This window comes from Diadema antillarum, unplaced genomic scaffold, assembly GCF_040938485.1.
Source record: "Diadema antillarum isolate AM-2024a unplaced genomic scaffold, OU_Dant_1.0 seq00001321_RagTag, whole genome shotgun sequence".
NCBI classification, from domain to species: Eukaryota; Metazoa; Echinodermata; class Echinoidea; order Diadematoida; family Diadematidae; genus Diadema; species Diadema antillarum.
In genome coordinates this window covers 669,559-693,736 of record NW_027272092.1, presented here as the reverse complement: position 1 = coordinate 693,736, position 24,178 = coordinate 669,559, and the positions used below count along the sequence as shown (strand labels likewise).

At 36.7% G+C, this 24,178-nt stretch overlaps 1 protein-coding gene and 1 long non-coding RNA gene across 2 annotated transcripts; one reads left to right on the top strand and one right to left on the bottom strand.

Moving 5' to 3' along the window:
* Positions 1-2,062: 2,062 nt before the first annotated feature.
* Positions 2,063-16,550, top strand: LOC139708236 (uncharacterized protein MT2135-like). The gene is made up of 13 exons (XM_071620206.1): positions 2,063-2,101; positions 3,421-3,489; positions 4,229-4,315; positions 5,638-5,673; positions 6,559-6,604; positions 9,017-9,156; positions 11,219-11,353; positions 12,359-12,493; positions 13,401-13,514; positions 13,952-14,028; positions 14,901-15,095; positions 15,550-15,736; positions 16,368-16,550. The coding sequence occupies exons 1-13, from the start codon at positions 2,063-2,065 to the stop codon at positions 16,548-16,550; spliced, it is 1,443 nt and encodes a 480-aa protein (XP_071476307.1).
* A 4,931-nt stretch (positions 16,551-21,481) lies between these two features.
* On the bottom strand, positions 21,482-23,872 carry LOC139708228 (uncharacterized). The gene is made up of 3 exons (XR_011709330.1): positions 23,733-23,872; positions 22,798-22,950; positions 21,482-22,146 (listed from the first exon to the last, which is right to left on the bottom strand). It is a non-coding gene; the product is annotated as an uncharacterized lncRNA (long non-coding RNA).
* Between the last annotated feature and the right edge of the window lie 306 nt (positions 23,873-24,178).

The following is a 24,178-nucleotide window of genomic DNA, read 5'->3' as shown; positions in this document are numbered from 1 at the left end:
TAAGGGTTAGGGTTTGGGTTGTGATAGAGTTTTAGGTTTAGTTTGGTGTGTGAGGATTAGCATGAGGGTCACGTAGGGTGTTGTTTGTGGGTAGAATCTATAAATGTTTGGCTTAGGGTTCCGATGGGAGCAATGTTGTCGCAGGAGCAAATGTCTTGGAACCAATGTCAGGTGTAGTCTTCCATTTCCACCCAGGCAACCAATTCTTTTTTTTTTGGGGGGGGGGGGTCCGTTTTCACTGTAGAAGATCTTTACACTCTATAACCTTATCTCTACGCTCATGTCCTGCGAAATGCGAGTCAGTAGGAATCTCTACCCTAGATTATCAGTGCCTCTGTCCACACTGCGCATGTTCAAATCGCCAGGGAATGCAGTTGCAGCTAACGTTTTAATACATCGCATAACGAGTCATGATATTTTGTCCGCGGGTGAGGAGGCGACAACCCCAGAATCTGAAGGAGGCAGCTGATTGAACACAAAATATGGAAGCTACAATTCGTAGGAAGTGTTGGTTCGGTTTCATCCTTGGTGTCGTTCAGGTGAATTTCAAATCTTCTTCCTATGATGTGCCTACCTTAATTGATAAGTATAGCTTAGTTTTCGATCCTATATGTAGTGGTAAAACATATTAGCATTAAAGGGATTCTCTTTCCGTAATCACGGGTAAAGCAGAGTATCTATAACTTCATCAAAATTCAAAATATCAAATATTTGCTGATTTCTTGTTTAGATTTCTGTTGAGTTTGGGCTCTCGGCTTCCACTATTTACCAGAAATATGTCGACGGTAGAAATACCTTCATAATCATGACATCGTTATATACTTTAAAAGATCTGAGTATTGATTTCGGAGAGTATATATGAGAATCTGAATGTTGAGCTCAGCCTTCGAGTGCATTATGCACCATTGAAATACCGTATATCAATAGCACTAACTGGTTCCATTTTTCACAGGGGCGATTCTTCGGTCAAATATTTTAGATGGCAAAATTCAGCTGATAACAATATCGTCTTCAAAATAAATATGGCCCAGTGGTTTGGACGGAAGAGGCCATAAATTCAGTGCATAAAACCATGCGTGCAAATTTTCAGCATTCGCCTGATCTTTTTACTCGGGTTGTGTACAGAAATCGCTTTATCATCATAGACTTACAATCACACACAAACACACACACACACTGAGGAAACATTCCCGTTCTTTTAAATAGAAAAAGGACAAAAGTGTTCCTGCTCAATTATATAAACACTTGATTTACGTCGATTCAGCGACTTTTCATAAAAAAAATTCGTAGACACACTATGCGACCCACACGTGAAATATACAAATTTGTTCATAACTCCATAAAATAATGTTGTATAAGATAGAAGTATACATGGATAAGCACGTACTTTTGCATGTGCTTGAAAGTTGTCTAAATGTCAGGATCACAGTGGAAACTGGATTATCAATCAGAGTCTAACACCGTGGCGCTCTAATGATTGCAGGCAAGAGGGAGTGATGTGTAAACCACTTTTGGCTCACTAAAAATGCCCCCCAAACATGCACTGTAATATTAGGCAATGTTTATCTGCCTTTCAGTTAAATTTGGCAAAAAGAGAGCGGAGGAGAGAGGCAGCTTCTTAGCTGCCGTCATTTTTGAAGCATTACTTGTAGAGATGATCCCTCGCAGAGTGTAATGAAAATAAAGTGTTTCTTCCCCTCCAAAATGTCCTTTTTATTGATTATATGTAATACTGAAGACGATAGCATTTAATGTCACATATCAATAATTACTAGTATGGACTATGTGTATGTTGTGTCCCTTCGTCGAGGGATTTACCACTGTATCCGGGCAATTACCCCCCAGAGGGCAATTACCCCCGGCTAAACACTGGTTAGTGGCAAGGTTAGAGTAAATATTAGGGTTAGGGTAAGGTTTAGGGTTAGGAGTTTGGGTTAGGGTTAGGATTAGGTTCAGGATAAGGATTAGGATTAGGGCCAAGGGAAGGGTCCGGGGTAATTGCCCAGGGGGGTAATATTGCCCTAGGCCCATTTACCACAACGAATATGTTTTCCCCACTAAAATGACTCTCATTTGCACTGGAAACGAGACTTGTATACAGGTATACGTTTACTCACTATAATGCAGCATAATCATGACCACATTGACACGGACTCGTGAACTCATTAAAGGGAAACGTTTTGCTTGTCTATACTTACACAATGCTAATCGGGTTCCAATCTATGACCTTTCGTCCCTGTGGAAAGTGTAATTACATACGAAGTTTACATTGTGTGACGTGATGAAGGGGTGCAAGTGCATGGTATACAATTAGCTTTATTGCATTACAAATAGAGAAAATTGGTCAAAATGCGCTTAAATGACTTTATGTCCTATTATTTGAAACTCATAAAACAAAGTTGCTAACCTTTTGATTACAGATGTGGCATTTAGCTTTGTTAATCATTCACGTTTCTCTATATTTGATTTGAAGCGCTGTCTTGTCTTGATAAGGAGTTTAGAAGTTTATTACCGTCTTGTTTGTCCACCCTTGTGAAACCCACTGATCATGCATTTTCCTTCAGTTTTTCAACTCTCTAATCACTAGGTATTCAAAAGCTTTAAAGGTCTGTTAAAAACCTCTGCACGATGAAAATCACGACTAATACCCATTATTTTTGGAAGAAACGGAAATGTTTAAAAGAGAGATGTTCGGCAGAGGCTCGAATACACCCTCGTATGACAACGATGATGGTTCCAACAGTTGCCGAGAGTCTTTTTTTAATAACTTTGATTACTTTCTTGCTTGTTCTGTGTCTTTATTTCTCAAGAATATCAACACAAAATGTAGCAAAGAAATAGTCCAAACTGATGTGAGCATAAACATTATTCATAGAGAGTTCATTGCTGTTTACAAGATTAAGTACATTTACAGCCCCTGTAAACGGAACAACTTCCTTGATATGACGAATTCTTATCGCAATGCATTTAATCCTATATGTCAATCCTTCCCGAATTCTATAGACCCAGTAACTCTCTTTCAATCTGCTTCCTTCCTATCTAACAATCGGACGTTTTCTGAACGTTCTTGAAACGTTCCAAGTTCGTTTTTTGAACGTTTTGTCAAAACGTTTTCAGAACGTCTTCTTGTGGAAGGTTTTCGACGTATCTGATACGTTTCAAATGAACGTTAAAAAAGTACCTTTCAATAACGTTTTCCCCCAAAACCTGTGCTTTGCGGTAAATGCTAAGTAAAAACTTTAACGTTATAATGTACGTTTTAAAAGTGTCCGTTTTAGAAGAAGACGTACGGAACCTAGAAAATAAAAAAATAAAAAAAAAAATAAATGAAATTGAGGAAACATTATGAAAACGTCATGTGTTTGCTGGGTTGCTTTCTATATATTCTCTTTGTTTGTTTGTTTGTCTTTTTCTGACTAGATTTTACATGGATTACACTCTGTTTCCGCCGCTAATTGCACAGGGGTCAGTGCTGAAGTTGTCTGTACTGTAAGTCACGGAAATTCTCAGAACAGTTTGTTTGTTCGTTTGTTTGTTTTCCCCTTTTAGTTCCAATGAATACAAGAACAGTGAAAAATAACATCATTTCTAAACGAATTAAAGATTACAAGTAAACCAAAACGTTAACGTGATCTTGTTCATTTCGCAAATCGAATAAGACAAACGACATAGTGTACAAAATAGAAATCATTCGTCACCATTCTGTACATTGGACTCAAAAACGAGTAAAGCTAACAACACCTGCCTGCGAGTGATTTTTATATGACGTGATGTTGTGCAACTGTGTGTCTGAGCATGTGTGATAATAACTAAACACACAGCCCTGTTGCTGTACAGAAGTCACGACTGGTGTGTCGAAGTGCTATTAATGTCTATACAGAAATCAATTTACCAGTTACCAAGTTAGTTTGCATTGAAATGTAACATTGCTTTCGTTTTAAAATCTCGTACACAAAATTTAACAATCACATTTGATTTGAGTAGAAAATGACAACTTGCATAAAATACAATATGCTGGACGTACTTGAGGGGAAGGAAGGACTACGGAATATAATTGTAATACCATTTCTGATATGCATAAGATTAGAAACAATTACCATTATTGTCGCAGTTGCTTCTTTCATTGTCATGATATTGTTCATTTCGCTTCCATCATCATCAGCTTACTGCCAAATTCTTCTAACCACGTTTATGATATTTCTAAACATATTGCACTAACTGCGCACAGTGTGATGACTTCGGGCACTGCCTACAAGGCACAGTGGAGGTAGACCCATGGCTGCAGGAAACTTTGAAGACTCAGATGGACGTTCAGGTAACCATGGAAACAAACTCTGTACTGGAAATCTTTTTTTTTAACTCTCTCCCCCCCCCCCCTCCCCCTTCTCTCTCGCTTAATCCATCTCTCACTGATTTTGTTCGATTTCGTTCGGACTAACAGTTTGTAAAAAATCCTTTCTGGTCATAACTATTGGGTTGGTTGAATTCAACTTTGTACTCCTTATTATGGCACGGATGAATGGTCCCTTTTGTACATATTATTAGGTGTATAGAAAACTTTGACAAAGCTGACGATATGGCAACACCTTTACTGATAAACTTCGACCAAAGGTTAGGACTGCGCAATGGGTTGATCGTATTTGTAAAGGCATATAATGCGCGTATACCGTGTTGTAAATATGCAATTCTGACTTTATTTACAGAACTACGTAATAAATTCCCCTTTTCTTTTGCCATTGTCTTTTATAATCTTTTCAATCGCCCCTGTACAAAAGACAACAAAACATTAAAAAACACACAATAAACCAATTTTATTATTTTAAATTCCAGCCTATCAGATTCTGCCCTTGTGCACTTTCAAGCACCTGCACGCACATTCACCACCATCACACATCAGAGATTACTTTCTCCTGCTATCTTCGCAGCAGAATTTGTATTATTACAATCTATTACGTCCCTACCTTTTCCTCGGGCCGGCCATCTTTTCAAGCAATTCTTATAATGGCGGCCCTCTGCATAATCGCTTCTTAACTACAATTGTTATTGTAATCCCTGCTGCATAGACATGCATACTGTATGTTATATCATTAATTTCCTTTTATAACGTTGTTTATGCAAGTCAAACGACTCTGTGTCAAATTTACTTTGTATATTTCCTACATGTTCATGATTATGTAGCTTAATTGATTTGCAGAAAATAAAGTATCTATCAAACAAACAAATCAAACAAAGAAAGATAAATGTATTCACTTTGTGCCCGGGTGAAGAAGTTTCAGTAATGAACGTGTGGCACCTATAAGTAGTAAGTATTTGTTTGTTAAACTTTGTTATTGTTGTTGTTGTAGTTTCTACCGATAAAAATCTTAAAAATCTCTTCCGACTCATTTCCCTTCTCTATTTATATCTATGTATTTTTATAATAGACGAATGAATAAAATGAAATGTAATGTAATGAAATGTTGCAGCTGGTTACTATTTTTTTTCTAAATCATGTTTCTTTTGAAGATTTCATATAATTGTTCAGGAATTGAATTGAATGTCTTTCTTCTCACTTATTCTGTAAAACAAAACAAAAAAAAACAGACGTGATTGAACTGTATTACGACAGAAAAGGCATTTTCTCATTTAAATCTACAGCTTGACACGCCGTTCCATCTCGTTCAACTGCTTGATGTAAGTTTTTGTTCCAATGGTGATGAGACTTGATGTGTTCATTTCATTTGATATAGTGTTAATGACGTATTTGATTGTAAATGGAATTCTGATACGCAGTGACGTAGTTGAAGGGCTCAGGTTAATACGTATGTGCCAAAATGCTCTACATAACAGTCAACGCTCCTAGCTATATGGACCTTGATTTTGATTAAATTATATGGGAGTTAGCAACACAATCATTAGGATGCTGTCATGACTGGCTTATAGTTGGCTATATGTATATATATTATACTACATGTATGTATATATTGCCATGGTCAAATTGGTGATTGTTTCATCATTGCGAATCATTGATTTTTTACTTATATATACTGTTTGTTTGTTTGTTTATTTATTTATTCATTTATTCACCTTCAAATCACAAAGTAACAATGATACAATACAACTGGAATATAATGACAACTGAAGATAAACGGATGGATTGCCCTGCTCAGCTCGGCCTTCATGGTCGTACTGGTCTTCCGAGAGGTCCAACAGTGTATGCTGCTATGTCAGAATATGATATCAGTCTATTCAATTTTCATGATTTTATGTGTGAAAAAGTTCGCGGTCTGTATTGCTGAAGTGCACGTCTCGTGATAATTGCGAAAATCTTGAAACTTAACGCTTCTATTTCATTCTATTAGCATGAAGTATTCTCAACTCTAAAATGGCTTTATTGCAAACAAGAGAAAATATAATATTAGTTTCTTGGAGGGGAAAGGCAGACTGTGCAGTAGTTTTTTTATTTTTAATTGATTAGATTTTGTATTTCAGAAAAGATAATTTTTTATGTTTTCTGTTTGATTGTTTGTTCGCTTGTTTTTAGCACGATTAATATTTCTTTTCAATTTGTGCTTACAGGCTCACAACTCTTACAACACGAGAGTGTACGGGGTGCTTTACGGAGGTAAAGTATAAACAATATACTGTTTTGATTGTGTATTATAGTGGATAATTATATTTGTTTTCCCGGGATACAGTATTTTCGGAATTCCTTCAGGCAGATCTATAAACGCAGTTGTTTATTGTCGTAATTGAGCCATACGAGATGGAAGGAAAGTACAATGTTTCTGATTGAAATTCAAGAGCTTTATGGGATTAATTTCAAATCAATTTCATTCACGCATTTGAAAGGAATTTTAAAGGTCATTTGAAAGGGAAAAGCCTCAAATATCTAATTCAATCTATTCTTATTCATTATAGATGCTTCTTTAATGAGAAGCTGCAGTTCCTTCATTGGCTAGATGCTGTTTGGGGAAACTTCTGTTAAAACCCGATTCTGATCCATATGTATCAATGTTATTGTTGCATATAAGCTTATAGTAAGAGGAAAAGGTTGAACAAGCTTGAGAGTTGATGAGGAAATATTTCTTTCTCGGATTGTGCATAAAATTGCATATCGTGGAAATTTATTGCTCCAGAAGGTTGTGACAAGTACACTTTGATACATAAGAGCGATAAAATGAATATTTCTCCTTTTCGAAGAAGATCACGATAGTGTGGGATTCACAGTCTATGCTGTGTCTGTATATAGGTAGCTTCATTTTCCATAAAGGCAGCTGTCAGTCGTTTTCAAATACTGAAACAGAAGTTATGAGCAAGTTTTGATAAACTATTTTTTTTTGCTATATTTAAACTGAACATTTTTCTTACTTAAGACCAAATTCTTACTCAAGAAGATATTCAGTAGATAATAGGGTAGTTGTCAACGTTTATCCAAACAGCAAAACGACGGCTGCGTGCAAGATGTCGGCTCCTGTTAGAAGAGTTCAATGCTTAATAATCCCTGCTGGCTTGTATTATCTTGTATTATCAGGTACTCCCACTTTCCTCATTCACTTAGATGATTAAGTATATTATACTGTTGACGCCCTAAGTACATTAAGCAAAGAAACAGATATAAATCCTATAAGACCTTTTAGTTCTCTCTCTAAATACATACACGACTGAAAATTGACACAAACTAATCCAGAAGCTATATTATGGAAATGCCACCTTCAGATACAATTTAACGGAAATTTTGAGGGCCTGCAAGTGAGTCGGTTATTATATCGCACGTGATAATATAAGTGGGGGTAACTATGCATTTGCCACTATCAGCACAATATGTGACTATAAATCAATGACAAAAAAATGGCACGATATGATTTGAAACAAGAGTTCATGCAAACCAATTTTATTGAAGTCTGTAAACAAAACTGTAATTTGGAGCAGATACAGCCTACCATGCCTTGACCATCAACAAATAAGGGCAACAGCATGATACTGTGGGTGGGCCTACATGGGAGTGCATTTTAGATTAACAGATAAAGATGCCTGAACCTGAACCCCGAGTTCACAGTGAATATCTGATGACCCACGGGGTTAGCTGTAATTAGATTTGAGATCTCACGGTAGAATTTAGAATCAACCATTTTGTAAAAACGAAGATTTAGTATACGCCTAATTGTCAGGCTTAGTTTAATAGTGAAACTGCTGCAGCGAACCCTATTTGATCTCTCTCAATTAATGTAAATGATAACATGTATTGAGTAATGCACCAACATTTCTCTTTGACAAAAATTTTGCTAAGGAATCTTGAAACCGGCAGCTTCTGCGCTGGTGGTTATGGCATTGTGTTGCGTTCTGAAAACAAAGACTTCCCCATCAGTTTAAGCGTGATCATGTGAAACGGTCCTAACACCTTTTCTATTTATTCATTCATTTATTTATTCATCTATCTATCTATCTATCTATCTATCTATCTATCTATCTATCTATATTATCTATCTATTCATTTATTTATCTATTTTAAACCTCGGCACATATAGTATATTGTTTCCCTCTTCATTTTCCGTTTCCTCCCCTCATTCTACAAGTTCGCATCTTATTCAAATTGATGCAGGCCCGTAACTAGGCAACTGCTAGGGGGCTCCCCGTTTGCTAGCAACCCCAAAATGAAAAAAAAAAAAAACTAAGGAGAAAAAAATGAGTTGCGGACCCCCCCCCCCCCCCCCCCCGTTTGAAAAAAACAAATGAAAGGTGGCTTGTAGTGGCACCAGAAAATTGCGCTGAAGCTTTTTGCTTTTTTTGCTTTTTCTTTTTTTGCTTGTGAGCCGATGAAACCCGGAAGTGGCACAAGAAACGAGCAAGAGGGAGCCTGTTTTTTTTTTCTTGTCCACTTTTTCCTCATTCTGAACCCCGCATTAAAAATCTTATTTACGAGCCTGCTGATGTGCCATATTAATGTGTCAAATTGTGTACATTGACAATCGTCTTCTAACCCCATCTAACCTCAGCTCACGCCTTTCCGTAACACCGTAAAACCATTTCTTTATAGCGAACGACACGTGTCAATGGCCTCCACCATACGGCACCGCCCCCTGCATAACGATAGCCAATCAGGAGTTCAGCCTGACTGATCTTCTGAATATGGGCATCAGAGGGATAGAACTAGACAACTGGTACTGTGAAGGCGAGGTATGGCGAGGAATACCTTTACATCTACTCATTGATAATAAAGTTTTTCGTGTCACGCTGTGTGTTCTTTCTTATAGTTATTGATGTACAAATTATATGAAATAGCATGCATATTATTTTTGAAGATTTCAAAGCCGCATTTCAAATCTGAACAGATAACATTGGCAATCGTTACGTTGATAAACTTTTGCGTTGGATATGATATCTTCACACGCAATGAGGAATTATTCCACTTTTTTTCGCTTGGTTGTTATACCCTGCCATGGTTCGTGTATAACATAATCTTTTTCTTTTCTTTTTTGTTAATATGATGTTTATTGATTTCAACCACATGCATACAAACTTAAATCATTTCTAATTATGGTATATAACTTTCTATTCTGCTGCCTTTATTCTCTTTTTCTATCATTTTTTTCTTTTCTCTCAAAATTTATTTTTCTTGCGTGTATTATAACATCATCTAGAAGGACATACCTCAAAAGCAATGAATGCACATGCGCCATCTATCATGTGGAGAAACTAGAATATGAAATAGATACTCCTTTGATTATCTTGCAGTGAGAGTAATACAGTGTTACTGAGAGTGAGTCATTGTTATTTTGCAATAATTTTGTGTCATTTGGACATAGAAAAATGACATGACATGAAACAAAACAAAATGAAATACATCAACATTACGTCAGTAATGAGAAAACCTCTTCACATATACATTTCATTGCTATGACAAATTGTTGCTGCCGTTGTTATATATATTTCCAGTGTTCCACGTCTTACAAGCTTGGCTTTTCAGTGGAACAGTTTTCCATCGTATGATTATTTACTTTTTTGTTGTTGCCATGACAAAGTGCATTGTTTCTTTTTTTATGACATCATTCGTGCATATACTCTATATTGTATTTGAAAAAAAAAACTGCCCTTATGAGACGAATGAAAGACAAATCGACAACTTGTATCGCTTTTAATCATGTTCTCTCTTTTTTTGATGATGGAAATAAATAGATTATTGAATTGAATTGAATTGAATTGAATTGAATTTGAATAAACGAAACTCACGGCGAGAGCAATCATCATATAGCGCATACATAAGCACAGCAAGAGACGTCAGTTTAACCCATCGTGTCCGGAGGCAATTTTGATCAATACACATTAATATGATGTCCTCACTGAATTCGCAAATATAAAATGATGTTATTTTACATCCTATGTAAAATTTCTTTTCAAATAATTTACACAATTATTTTGAATCAATAGCTTTATATGTATTACTATGTTTATATATGGTTGTAGTACATTGTACGTTTTGTTTTCCTTGAATTTGCATCGAGAACAAAATTGTGATATTTGAAATGAAATTTGAATTGAATTGACTTGAATTAACTATGTAAGAGAAATCAGTGGAACTGCTTTAATTCATTCAAATTAGCGATAAAAAGCATTAGTAAGATATGACAAATTGCCTTTCATCGACGTAGATAAGCACCGATTATTCAGTGTTGATAAAAAAAAACCCAACTCGAACCAAAATTTGGTTAATTTTAATAATAAAATATGTTGTCAGTTTAAGGATCATCTTTCCTTTAATGATTTAGAGGACATTGATAACTCTGCAACCAGAATACATTGACAAAATATTATATTCGACCAAACTGTGGCTCATTTGAATTGTAAATTTTCACCCATCTAACCTTGAACGGTGTAAAAAGGAATGTATATCATCTATTACATGGATTTTAATCCAAGTGTTGATTCCAGAACACATACAATGAAAAAAAAAAAAGAGAGACTGTAATGCACTAATAGAGTCCAACAACTTTTAATGGTTGCACGCTGTGTAAATTTGGTATAACCATAAAAAAGTTGTTGGACGCGAATAATGCATAACAATCTCTTTTTTTTAATCTCACATAAATAGCTTAAAATAAGGATTAAAAAAGGACGACATCCCATAAAAAAAGGTCAGTCACCCGACCAAAGATTAATTATAGTTTCGTGTAGTAAATTGATAATTTGGTAACATACCCCTACGCTGCTATTTGTCTTTTCCCTCCGATACCATTCCAAGATGCGTATTGCTCACCTCGGGACTGATATCGCAATGATGTGTAACGCTGATCACGTGAGGTTCGAAGAACCTGTGGCTGAAATAGGGGCGTGGTTGGACCAAAATGAAGGCGAGATCGTCCGCATCTATATGAATGTAAGTCATTCGATGAAGTGGCGGAGGTTATTTCCTTGAGAAACGCTGAAACGTGTATAAACCTTCAAGATGGGTTCTGTAGTTTTATACGCACTTTAAATCATTTTGCCTTCGGCACTTCAGCCAGATTTAAATGTCAATAATGCACACATGAAAGTAAAAAAAAGAAGGTAAATATATGAATGCATAGATATCAAAGAGATGTTCAGTTAAATATACACTTTCAAATTACAGTAGTAAAGATGTGGGTAGATAAATAACCTTCAAATGGTTTACTTGAGCAGTGAGTATACATTGGGATTGTTATTTTCGGCAAAGTCTCCGTCACGCAGCAAAATGAAAGGATGATTGTTACAAAAAAAAACATTTGACGTTGAGAACATCTATGCAAATCACACTCATGCCAATCCTGGTAAATTGACATAATTTGTTCAGGAGTAACATATCGTGGGAAAGTTCAAATCATCTAATGAATACACAGTATTGACAAAACGAGAGTATGGCCCCATTTTATCAAAAGATAAAATCGATTTTACATTTCCTTACCACACAGACTGTCATAGACTTACAGCTGAAATCAACTATATAATCAATTTTAACTCTTCATAAAACAGGGCCCTCAGGGCCCCGTTTTATCAAAAGATAAAATCGATTTTAAATTTCCTTACCACACAGGCTGCCATAGACTTAAAGTTGAAATCAACTTTATAATCAATTTTAACTCCTCATAAAACAGTGCCCAGCAGGTCCCCGGCCTTCCGTGTAATATTAGCGAGCTTTATGACTGGATCTGCGACGCGAACGCTAAGACGGGGGGGGGGGGGGGGAGGGAGAAGAAAAAAAAATGGTGCTCTGCACCAAATTCAGACAGCTGTTTCCATAGTGTACTGTATGTATACGTGTATGTATAATGTATGTTTCCATAGTCCATCCAGGGGGCAGCATTGTCTTAGCGTTCGCGTCGTAGATCCAAAGTTCGCTAACGACGTTCTCTGATTTACGCAGGAAAAGTTTGACCAGGGCAACGATAGCGCAGTAAACGGACCTTTCGAGCGTCATCTTGGCGACCGTGTTTTGACACCTGCTGACCTGCAGGATACCTACGGAGGGGAGTGGCCTACGTTGAGGACGATGAAAAGGGTGTGGCAGTTAACCTCTGTTTGTTTGTGTGTTTTGTCTGAATGTCTATCTGTTTCTGTACTTAAACATCCACCATTTCTACACCGCATTGCTTTGGAAAATAAATTGATGTTTAAAACAGAGCACACATACTTTGACAAACCTAATTTCCAGGCTACTGAGATGGATACTATTTGTCTGTCAGAAGATGTACTCGAAACGACCGGAAAGAAGACACCAAACTGTCCTCAGATCGTAAACACCGCTATAAAAGTCGTTTTATTGTCATGCAAACTCCTCCACGAGTTTTCAACTTTTACTTTTTGAAGTGGTGGTAGGAAATTCTGTGATTTGAAAAAGAAAAAAAAAATCTAAAGTCTTGTCTGATGTAAAAAATACTGTATGTTTCTCCAATCCAACGTAGCATATTCGTTTATCTATATTCAAATACTGCGTTAACTTAATCTACTTGCAACTCCGTGAGTACATGTATTATACAAAACAGTCGCGACACGGGGAGGCAGTTCTCTGTTTTTGTTCGTCAATATTTGCCGTCTTGTTACCATCTTGAAGATCATAGGCTCTTGATGATGTTACCGAAATTATTCGGCATATTCCACTCTTTCTTGATTTATTTCACGCAAGCAAAACGATAAAGATTTATCTATCTATTTATCTATTTTGACGGAAAGCCAGCAAACTCCTCTCCCGTGTAGATTTATATATAAATGTATTACATATTAACCTGTCTTCACATTGATTGTGTCCAGAATCTATGGATATAATTATCAAGTATTAGGAGGAAGAAAAAAAAAAAAGATCACAAAAGGCTCAGGCAATTATTGACAACTATAGGGCCTTGTGAACACATTCTAACTATCAATTTTGTTATACGTTGCGTGTATGTATTTTTTTCTTCACATCATAGGATGGTAAAACCGTGGTCATAGCACAGATAGCCACTGCTGGGTCTGATGAATTTTACCTCCACCAAGGCATATTCATCCATCCGGGATTTTGGTTGGACAAACAACGCAGATTCGTAAGTAGACCCTACTTCTCCGTGTATTCAATAAGTACAGGTTCCCGGGTTCAGGTTATCCGGACTAACGATTAAACAGCTTTCCCACCAACTCTCTTCATATACATGCAAGCTGATGATGACGACTATAATATGTATTATGTATATGGCGTTTTAAGTTGGCGTTGTTTGAGGGTTTATTTTTGTAAATAAGACAATTTTACAAATCGATTAGTCATGTTGACATAATTCCCCCGGCATTCAGTTGAAATGATGACTTATTATCTTTGTTTACGTCAAAAAAAAAATATCTCTCCGCTCCAGATGATTATGTAAACTATACCGCTAAATCTGTCGAGTGATGACACTATATAGAGTACAAGTATACGTCTGCGGTGATGACTCCTCACTTTTATTTAAAACTTATCTTTCATTCTATCTTGATGTGGTTACATAAGTTTACAGACTATCCATCGTGTGGTGGAAAAAATGACACAAACGCCCTTCGCTTCTACAGTGACAGCACGCACTACATGTAAGTATTATGCAGATTCAACAGTATAACATTTTATCATCTACCTTAGATATAGCATGTTACCCTGATCACTAACTGTGATTCTCGTCATAAAAAAGCGGTAATTCGCCTCAATTATAATATATGCATAGAAATAATGACAGATCACGTGTCGAGTAATACGCTAGTGTACGAAATAGGATATAATAAATGCTGAGCTGAAGAAGAAACAGGGGGAGGGTTTTATGTATGTTGCACACACATTAGACCCCTTTTCATTTTTCAGTACTTTAATAAACCGTCAAAAGTGTCTAGTTGTATGCCATAACAGTGGCGGATCCACGGGGGGGGGGGGGGGGGGGGGGAGGGGCGCAACCGGCGCACGTCCCACCCTTTATTTCTCGTTAAAAACAAAACAAATGAAAAGAACAAAAATGAAATGAAACCCGGAAGTGGCACCAGAAATATTAGTTGCGCCCCCCTTTACAGAATCCCTGAATCCGCCCCTGCATAACTATTACTGTTTAATTATTTTTCGTTCTCCGTTCTACCAACTTAATTCTCGGTTGTAAAAAGCAATCAACTCTTCTAGTAAAATAATAATGAATGGGAACAGATTTGTGGGAGATACATCGTAAATTACACATCGTAAATTACAAACTATTACTACGTAACCTTACACATTCCTGTAGGGTTTATGCAATTTGTTCTTTAAAAAGAAACGCACTAGCTGTAACCTACAGACATTATATTTTTGTGGTATGATTTGTAATAATATTATTTATTTGTAATAATATTAATGTATGGCAGTTGCTACACCAGTGTCCGAACGGTTTGATATTTTCTACAAGATTAACTCTGCCTGTGACTTCGGTGTCTTTAACTTTCTACAGATTCGAAAACGAATTACTGGACGGCCCGTCTAGAACTGGATACGTGGAAGACCTTACCGAGTTTGTCAAGTGCCGTATACAGTACCCTGGCGCGGACATGATCACGCCGCAGTTCCTCGAGACGGCAGTCTACACCTGGGCCCGGGGAGAACCGGCGAACCCAGTAACTGACGCAACCTCCTGTATCCTTCTCAGGTATAAGACAGAATTCTTGATACATGTATGTCTTTATTGACATTGACGATTCTTTCTTTTACATTTTAATGGTGGACACATTATTAGAAGCATGCATGGATGCGCCAGTTCAGCGGGGCTCTCAATCCTATATAGGCCAATTCGAGGTGCTTGTCCAGTGTTCGAGGTAGATTTGGATGTACGGTATACGTTTGGATTTTATATGGCCTACCCAACAGTTATGTTCCGTTGATCAAAACCTGCTCCCGTTATTCTCCGAATGATTTAGATGACTTGTGTAAAAGAATTAAATATCCTTCAAAGATACATCGTAAATGTCTTTGCCTATATCTTCCCATAGGAAGACGAAGAGAAGGACCTTATTACAGAGAATTGGTTTTAACGAAATTCATGGACTCAATTAAGAGTACAGACGTCATTATGAATATTGTCTGAATTGCATAATGTCTTACAGCGGCACTGATGGTCGATGGTACAGACCAAATGACTGCAACCAGGAAGTCAATTTTGCTTGCCGCCATGAGGTCGATGTTGATGACTGGGTGGTGAGCGACACGACCGGGAACTACGACACGAACACCGATGCATGTCCCACCGGATATAGATTCGCGCTGCCGCAAAATGGCTACGAGAATCAGAAGGTAAAATAGGGCAGTGCCAGAGACACTGCGATAATTATGTGAGTCTTTATTTCCAGTCATGCATAATCATAATCACTATAATAAAGGCAATCAGCTTTAAGTCGTGGCTTATAAAGGACCTTGGCAGAACAGTTCCGAGTGAGCTGAAAGGGCTATCATGCAGAAAACAGCATAGATAACTAGAGATAGATAGATAGATAGAGAGATAGATAAATAAATAGATGCATAAATGAATAGATAAAAAATCATACATACATATACATACATCGAGAATTTTAACAAAAATGATAAAGAGAGACATGCTCAGACACACATTAATCGTAGGTAGATAATTATTGACCTATGAGAACTGATAAATACCATGCAACACAAGAAGACTGGGTGCAATTTGCCTGCTCGGTAAAGAACGACCAGTTCATATTCCATATACTTCACATTCATTAAAATACATTGGGACGTAAACATAAACGTGCAGAGTAGTAGTACATTATATCGCCGAACACTTTTGTCAAAGTATAAATTATGGTTGACGCAATTTGACATATTAAGATATATTCAAGAGATCATTGATCATGCATGGATGAGGAGATATGTACAGTATAATCATGTTTCATCATCCTATATCACACAGCTACTGGATGAGCTCGACGGACGCTCGACCTGGCTCAACGTTGCCCCCTTGCTACCAAACTACGTGCCCCCTACTAATCTTCCACCAGTGGACCCCACCACCGGCCATGCCACGCCTCTCGTTCGGTCCTCCTCACTCCTCTTCTGGTCTCTCATTGTTCTCTTTGCTGTGCTGCTTTCATAAATCCCTGAATGTGAATGCAAATCCGCATCTTACTTTCCATTGATGGGAGAGAACAAAATCAAGATAATGATTGATTTAGTCAATTACTGGCCAATGGCATCACTGGGGGATAATTTCACAATAATTTGTCGAAGAGTTATTTTCCATATTGATCTTATAATCAGTCATAATACATGTACGTCGACAATTAGGCACCGACCAATGAGTAGTTATATTCAGGGCAACGTGACAAACGTTTATCGATCCTGATATTCCTGCGTGGTTATGGTGAAGTTTGAAGAATCGTACTGAAGAGGTTTATGAATGAGTGGACAGTCTTTCATCAATGAACACGAAACTATGTCCTCATACTCCACTTCAATCCCGATTGGGAGCATATTAAGGAGTTCTGTTCAGTATTGTCTTCTTCAGTTGTGACCATGTTCATTATTTCACCAGATGATTAAACACCAGCCAAACTGGAATTAACTGGAGATAACTCCTTATTAATATGCATCATTCAGCCTCCTGGGACTCCTGCTTATATTATCATTCTGCTCACTATATCACTCCATGCAAACGAGAGTGCATTTGTCTCTAGGATTAGTTTTATATCTTATTGCATTATATGTTTAAATTTGGTCTACCGAGAGATAAGCCCCATGATTAGCTTTTCATACCTTTCAATACACGACACTATAACACTCCTGAGATGGCACCTTTGTCCTTTCTCCTAAAACATTCTACGACGCAATTGATTATTATGGTATGAATTCTATGTTTTGTGTGGAAAAGCATGTGCGTGAGGTAATCTGTCCTGCTTAGATAAATTCGCCTTTATCTACAAAAAAGACAGAAGCAAGTTTGTAGCCCAAATGCTCTGGATTCAGTCGATCATCTTAAATACGCTATGTATCATTAATGTAAGTGTTGCAATCTAATTGATTATAGTATATAGTCATACATCTTTGGCATCGTTGTTAATCAGAGTATGAATTGATATAATATGTATTTATTCATTCTGGCTAACAAAATCTGTATACCTTTCGAATGTGCCTGTCTATATGTGTGTCCTTCTGTCTGTGCGTTTTTGTGTAAAGTGGATATGAATAGAGGTTTTGTTTGAGTTCAGATATAAAGATTATCCTCTAAACTTTAGTTCACTTGACCAGTGCTCCCATCCTTATCTTGACAATATAGGGCCTATATAGACAATCACTGCACTCCACGAATAAACACAATTGTCTCTACCATTTGGGTGCACTAGTCTTACAAAATGGTGATCGTAATCACTAATGATCGACTGAGATATCATGTGACCAGTCTTTGATTTTGTCTCGAGGCCTCCATTTTTCACCAGGTGCTAATAACGAGCTAATGACCGGTGTATACTGTACTTACTACCGCTTTAGTTGGAGTTAATTTTCCTTCATCTGTCCGTGACCTTGGGGTGCTTTTGGACAGTCACCTCAACATGAACAATTACATAAACAACATTTGCCGTCGCGGATCCTTCGCTTTGAGCAAAATAGGGAAAATTCGTTGTCATCTCAGTAAATCCACTACTGAAATAGTGGTCCACGCCCTGGTCTCATCAATCTAGATTCTTGGACTGTTGCAACAGTCTCCTCGTTGGTCTCCCGGACAAACAGGTCTCCAAACTTAAAAGAATTCAAAATTCCGCTGCCCGCCTTGTTACACTTGCCAAGAAACGTGAACACATAACCCCAATCCTTCAAGATCTGCACTGGCTTCCTAAAAGGTATCGCATCCAATACAAGATTCTCCTCGTCACTTTCAAAGCACTGTATGGAACAGCCCCGCACTATTATACATTGCAGAACTCATAACCCAATACAAGCCTCGATGTCTCCGATCCTCTGCTCGAAACTTACTTGTTGTACCTACCATGCGAACAAAGTCTTATGGGGAAAGGGTTTTTTCTTTTGCCGCACCTACTTTATGGAATTCTCTGCCAGACCCACTAGAAGTCAGATGCCAACAGACAATTTCAAACAAAATCTCGAAATTTATCTATGCAAAGTAGCCTATGATTGTTAAACTTGAAGTCATTAATGTAGTTATCTCAGTAGTACTGGCGACTCTAATATATTGTGCTTAGTATTTTGTAATTTTTGTTATATTTTGTATTATGGTATAATTTGTTAGTATAAGCGCATAGAAATTCTTTTCAAGTTTGAAATGCGCTACATAAGAATTTGTTATAATAATAATGATAATGATAATAATAATGATAATAATAATAATAATAATGATAATAATTATCATTATTATTATTATTATTATTCAAAGCTCTAGTGTCTGATGTGCATTACAAACGGATTGAAAACTTGCAATAGTTTGTGTACAGTTCAGTCAGCTTGGAGATGATATTTGCCCTGGGAATTCATGTTATAAAATAAATAATGCACATTACTTGGTCGGACGTCAGTGAAATTATCAATCTTACTTAACTTTTGAACAATCCGAAACGCAATCAGCCTTGTCACGTGTATTTTAGACTGTTCCAAAGATACTATCTGGTGGATATACATGGCTGTATTGCAATTCTTATCTAGGCTCTGTACAAAGTGCATTTTTATAGGTAGACCTGTAGGCCTACAGCTGTACTCATCTATACAAACGTACTGTATACCCCATTTACTCCATTCATAGCTAATACAAATACTTTACCGTATAAAAGTACAGTTCAGGCGACTCTCGTTCTAACGTAGTCCTCGGACCGGCAGTTTTTTCGTTATTACGAAATATCGTTAAAGCCGAACAGCAGTAAAGCATACATACATGTATAAAGATAAACAGTGATAATCTGAATCTGAATTTTTACTTTGCTCCATCAAGAATTTCGTTATATCTGTGTTTGTTGTAACGGGAGAGCACTGCATTGAATCCGTCCATCCACCGATGTTCTCGATGACGGACAATTAAAGTTATCATGGTGACTGTATTTTCTACCTCTTGGCAATCGTTCTGTATGCAAATTATTAAGATATTACTCATGTAATTATATTACAGATGTATTGTCTAATTGATGAAAATGATGATAATTGTTGAAATTATACTACAGTTATTTTGTACTCTGTCAATGAAATTGCAGAAAGTTGATGTACTGTATTTGAAAAAAAAAAATGGCATACAGAGAATCCATCAATCAATCAATCAATTTGGCTGCAGTGTACTAATGAAGAGACACGTTCCTCCACCTCAATCACTTCCATCCTCTCGATATGTTCCTCTCCAGCACCATTCATCCCCCATAGGTTTATCTCTCCTACCTCTTTCTCATTCTCTTCAAATCTACATGTAACATATTCAAGTCTTACGAAATGAAACTTCTCAAATTACCTGAAGGAATTCTGCAAAGTTGTTAAACACACACACACACACACACACACACACACACACACACAAACAAAATGACAAATGCGCAACCCCGAAATTGTCAACAATGTTCAAAGAAACAAAGAAAGACCCATACAAAAAGCAATGCTACATATACAATAGTACAGTGCACCACACATTATGAACGTTAACTTTAATTCATATCTTGTGATTGACAATAAACATACAAATCTGATATTGAAATTAATATATGCTAATAGGATATGCAACAAAGGGGGAAAATGTAGTTGACCCAACTTAAAGACACCAGAAACCAGGAACTTAGTGTATAATGTATATGTAATTAGATTATGGACACCTCTTGAACATCACTAGTATATGTGCAATGTTTATTTTATTAATATGAAAATAAGTCCACTGATATAAATACATTGTAGTCACCATACACATTATACATCTTGTAAACAACAGACATAATGCAAGTCTTTTTTGTCTTGCTTTGTTTGCATTTTTCTTGAAACTTGCTAGGATGGGTATATGGGTAAAACAGTTACAAACAATTACAAAGACATATACGAGTATATGATGACAATAAGACAAAAGTGAAAAAAAAATGGGAGACTCTACTTCATTTGGGATTTAATTTTTGTTTTTCAATCAAGCATTGTGGTAAAAACAGCACACCCACATGACCACATTTAACTGACCACATCAAGTCAATCATAACTATCTTTTAGCAATTTAATTTCTTCTGATGCATAGAAAAGTGTACAACATGCAAGCATTGTATCAATATAACAATCTTAAATTAATATCTCTGCACAGACAAGTAAAAGGAAAATGCATTAGGGCCCACACAAACATACGCAATAAAATAAATTGGTAACTTTTAGGCAACACCGGCTTTGCATGTGAGAAATTATTGAAAGACTACGAAAACGCTGCTAGCATGGATATTGCTAATTGTGTCATAAAATTTGATGCAATCTAATACATTAAAAAAATTGCCACCAACCAATGAGTACTGTAGTTACTTCCCCATTTTGATAGATGTGAGCTACAATAATATGTAGGTACATGGTTCAAGTACATGGATAAAGTTGTTTCAGAACTAATGTACAAGTAAGTTAATTATATATGCACATTTTAAGAAATGCAATTCATGCACGAATGCAAAATTTGAAAATTTGAATGTAACAAGGTTTTCTCTTAAGGATATTCCTGAGAAAGAAAAAAATATGACCACCACCAATCTGCTAGTTACAGCTATCCAGACAGTGAAGGTGCGCACGCTGAAGACATTGCAACACATAATACAGTGTGTAACTCTAAAAAAATTAATGACTAATTCAAAGTGACAAAGTCAAGAGAAGAATACAGCCATTCTTCAGTAAAAATATCTTTGAGCAGTCTTCTTTTGACATACATGATCTGTAGTGACAATGTAGTATGTACGTATGTTGTACTGACATGTAGACAATGTATTCATGTAAAGATTAAACACAACACAGTACAACCGATGAGCAGAATACACTTTATCACATGATTATAATCAATCTGTTTGTCATTTGCATTCGACAGTAGCAAGAGAACTAGTATTTGCTGGACAGATTAATCATCTCAAGCTTGAACTTCTCACCATGGAATGGTTAGTTTCAGCTTCAAGCCATCATTTGTCTGGAAAAGAAATGAAAAGTTCTCATGCGAGTGTGAATACAAAGAGAATGTTATTATAAAGGTAATAATATCAATAGGCACTTCGCACAGCAGGGTCAAAAGGGTGGATGATATGGTTATTGTAACAGTTTTCATTTTTATTATGCCCATGTTGACTTATTATGTAAACTCTCTTTCAACTCTTAAAGATACCCACCCCTCCCTAAACATAGCTGATTCAATTTATGATTCATCTTTTGCATGTTTTGACCAAAAAGTGCCAGAAAGGGTCATCCATTCTTGACACTGAGGAAAATCTGTAAGAACACATCTCAGATTAATATTTCCAGCCAAACAAAATATATTTCACTGAATCATGCAACCAAAAATGACTTAAACTTAAGATTACAATCTCCATGGAAGGACAATCTATTTTACTGAATTATGGACCCCTTGATGACTCAAACCTCAAGATGAGAATTTCCTCTGAGGTCTCCAAGTCTCCAAGGGTGGAATTAAGATCATCCACCTCCCCAGTTGTAAGGTGGTGGCGCCTCTGCAGCTGTGCCATTGGCCTCTTGATACTTTGTGCCTGCATCTAAAAAATAGAAACAAATAGTAATGACTTAAAATAAAAACAGTGCAGTTACACTTAAAAAAAAGATACATGTAGCTGAAAACTGTTGTCACTGTTAACTAGTGGGACTTCTTGTGATCAAAATGTGTGGATTCTGATGCAAAAGAGCTAATGAATATGGAAATTTGTGCCCTTCAGTTTCAAAGAAAAACAGCACAAAAACAATAGGTAAAAAGCACAACAAACAATAACAATTTACATTTTAATGCTGGTGCCATGTTGTTGTTTCAGGGGGTGGGGAGGGATAAACCAAAATGAACAAACAATAACAACAACTACTAACATCGAATGTAGGGCATATTATGTGTTTTGGGTGTTGCTTTTCTTTTGAGGGTGATACAGGTAAGGAATATAATTCATAATATTAAATTTCTGCCATGATTTTCACTGCAAAAAAGTACATAAATTAGATTTAATTCATTTTTAAGCACTGATGTACTGCACATGTACAATTTGTAAATAAAATTGTATGAATATTGTCTGGGTTGCAAAGTTCTGATACTTTGGAAGCCAAGCGCTTTGCCTTCAGTGGAAAATGCACTTCAAAACTATGTATTGTTCTCATTAGGATGTATGTACAAGTAACTGCATTTACACTGTAAATAGACTCACCCTTATTGTCATTGCCCCTTAGAATACAGTTAGACCTGCCATTGCTGTCTGGTGGACTTCCGGCCTTCTCCCCACTCTCCCCTTCTGCTTGCGAGTGAGACTTGAAGCATCCATGGACAGCCCGGCGGATCTGAAAGCCTACGTAGCCGCAGGCTGTGTGGTACAACAAATTGAATGAGCGTATAGAAACTTCAGAACTTCTCTATCATATCTTAATACATTTATCTGTCTCTGGTCTTTGTAGATTTCTACACAATTACATACCAGTCCAGTGAAGATATGAGACAGGAAACGCATGTCATCTTTAAACATAGAAGAACTAAATAACAAAATTAAAGAGAGAGAGAGAGAAAAAAAAAACAACAACAACACTGTATGTACATTATTGCCTCCACGGGCATATAGAATAAACTTTGTTCAAACATTAGGCCCACAACACTTCCCAATATTCTTAACCTGATGCTAAAAAACAAGCCATAAATAAACAAACAAAGAGTTTAATTTTGAAAGAGATGCATATATGCATGCACAAGACAAGTGCTATCATAGCTGTGTAACATGAAAATGAACCAATTAATGGACGTGTATCTATTTGTTTTGCATTGTGGTTGTGTAAATGCACACGAGACCTACATATATCTTGACATATAAACTTGACATCATAGCAATACACTTGTCATACATGAAAACTGGATACTAAATAGAAACATTATATTGATCACTATATTATGTAATACACGAATATATACTCACACACAGACAGAGCTACATGTATTACGCATTGTGTAGTGTATGAAACATGTACTAAGATACAGACTAGACTACCACTTGTATGATTAGTATACAAAACAGCTTAGTAATACAGGTTGTATTCCGTAAATGGAGTCGGTCGGACGACCCAACATGATGTCAAACTTCAATTCCCGTACACTTACCATCAATTATCAATCAGACCATCTTTTGATAGCGTAGCGGTGGTCAAATATCGTCAATTTGATGACAACTTTATGTACTTGTATCGTTATACACAACCAAGCGGATTCCGCAGCGCTTTCTGTGCTGTATCCGGTACAAGCTCTGTGTACAACGATGTGTTGTCATACAGTACAGTACTTCACCGTAGGCTGTGCTTACATGCGTTCTATCATGAATGACGATGACAGTGTAACCCTATTCGTGGCATGTGATGTAATCTCAAAGGCACGGTTGGATGAGCCCGAGATTTAGTACACTTTATGTGTGTATATATACACGCTTATACCGTACAGTATTTGAAAACAAATCTTGTGGGAAATATGATCAACCACCCCTTTTTACTAAAAGTATCATGGATGAAACATAATAGCACAAGAATTGCTGATGAGATCTATAGGATACAGCC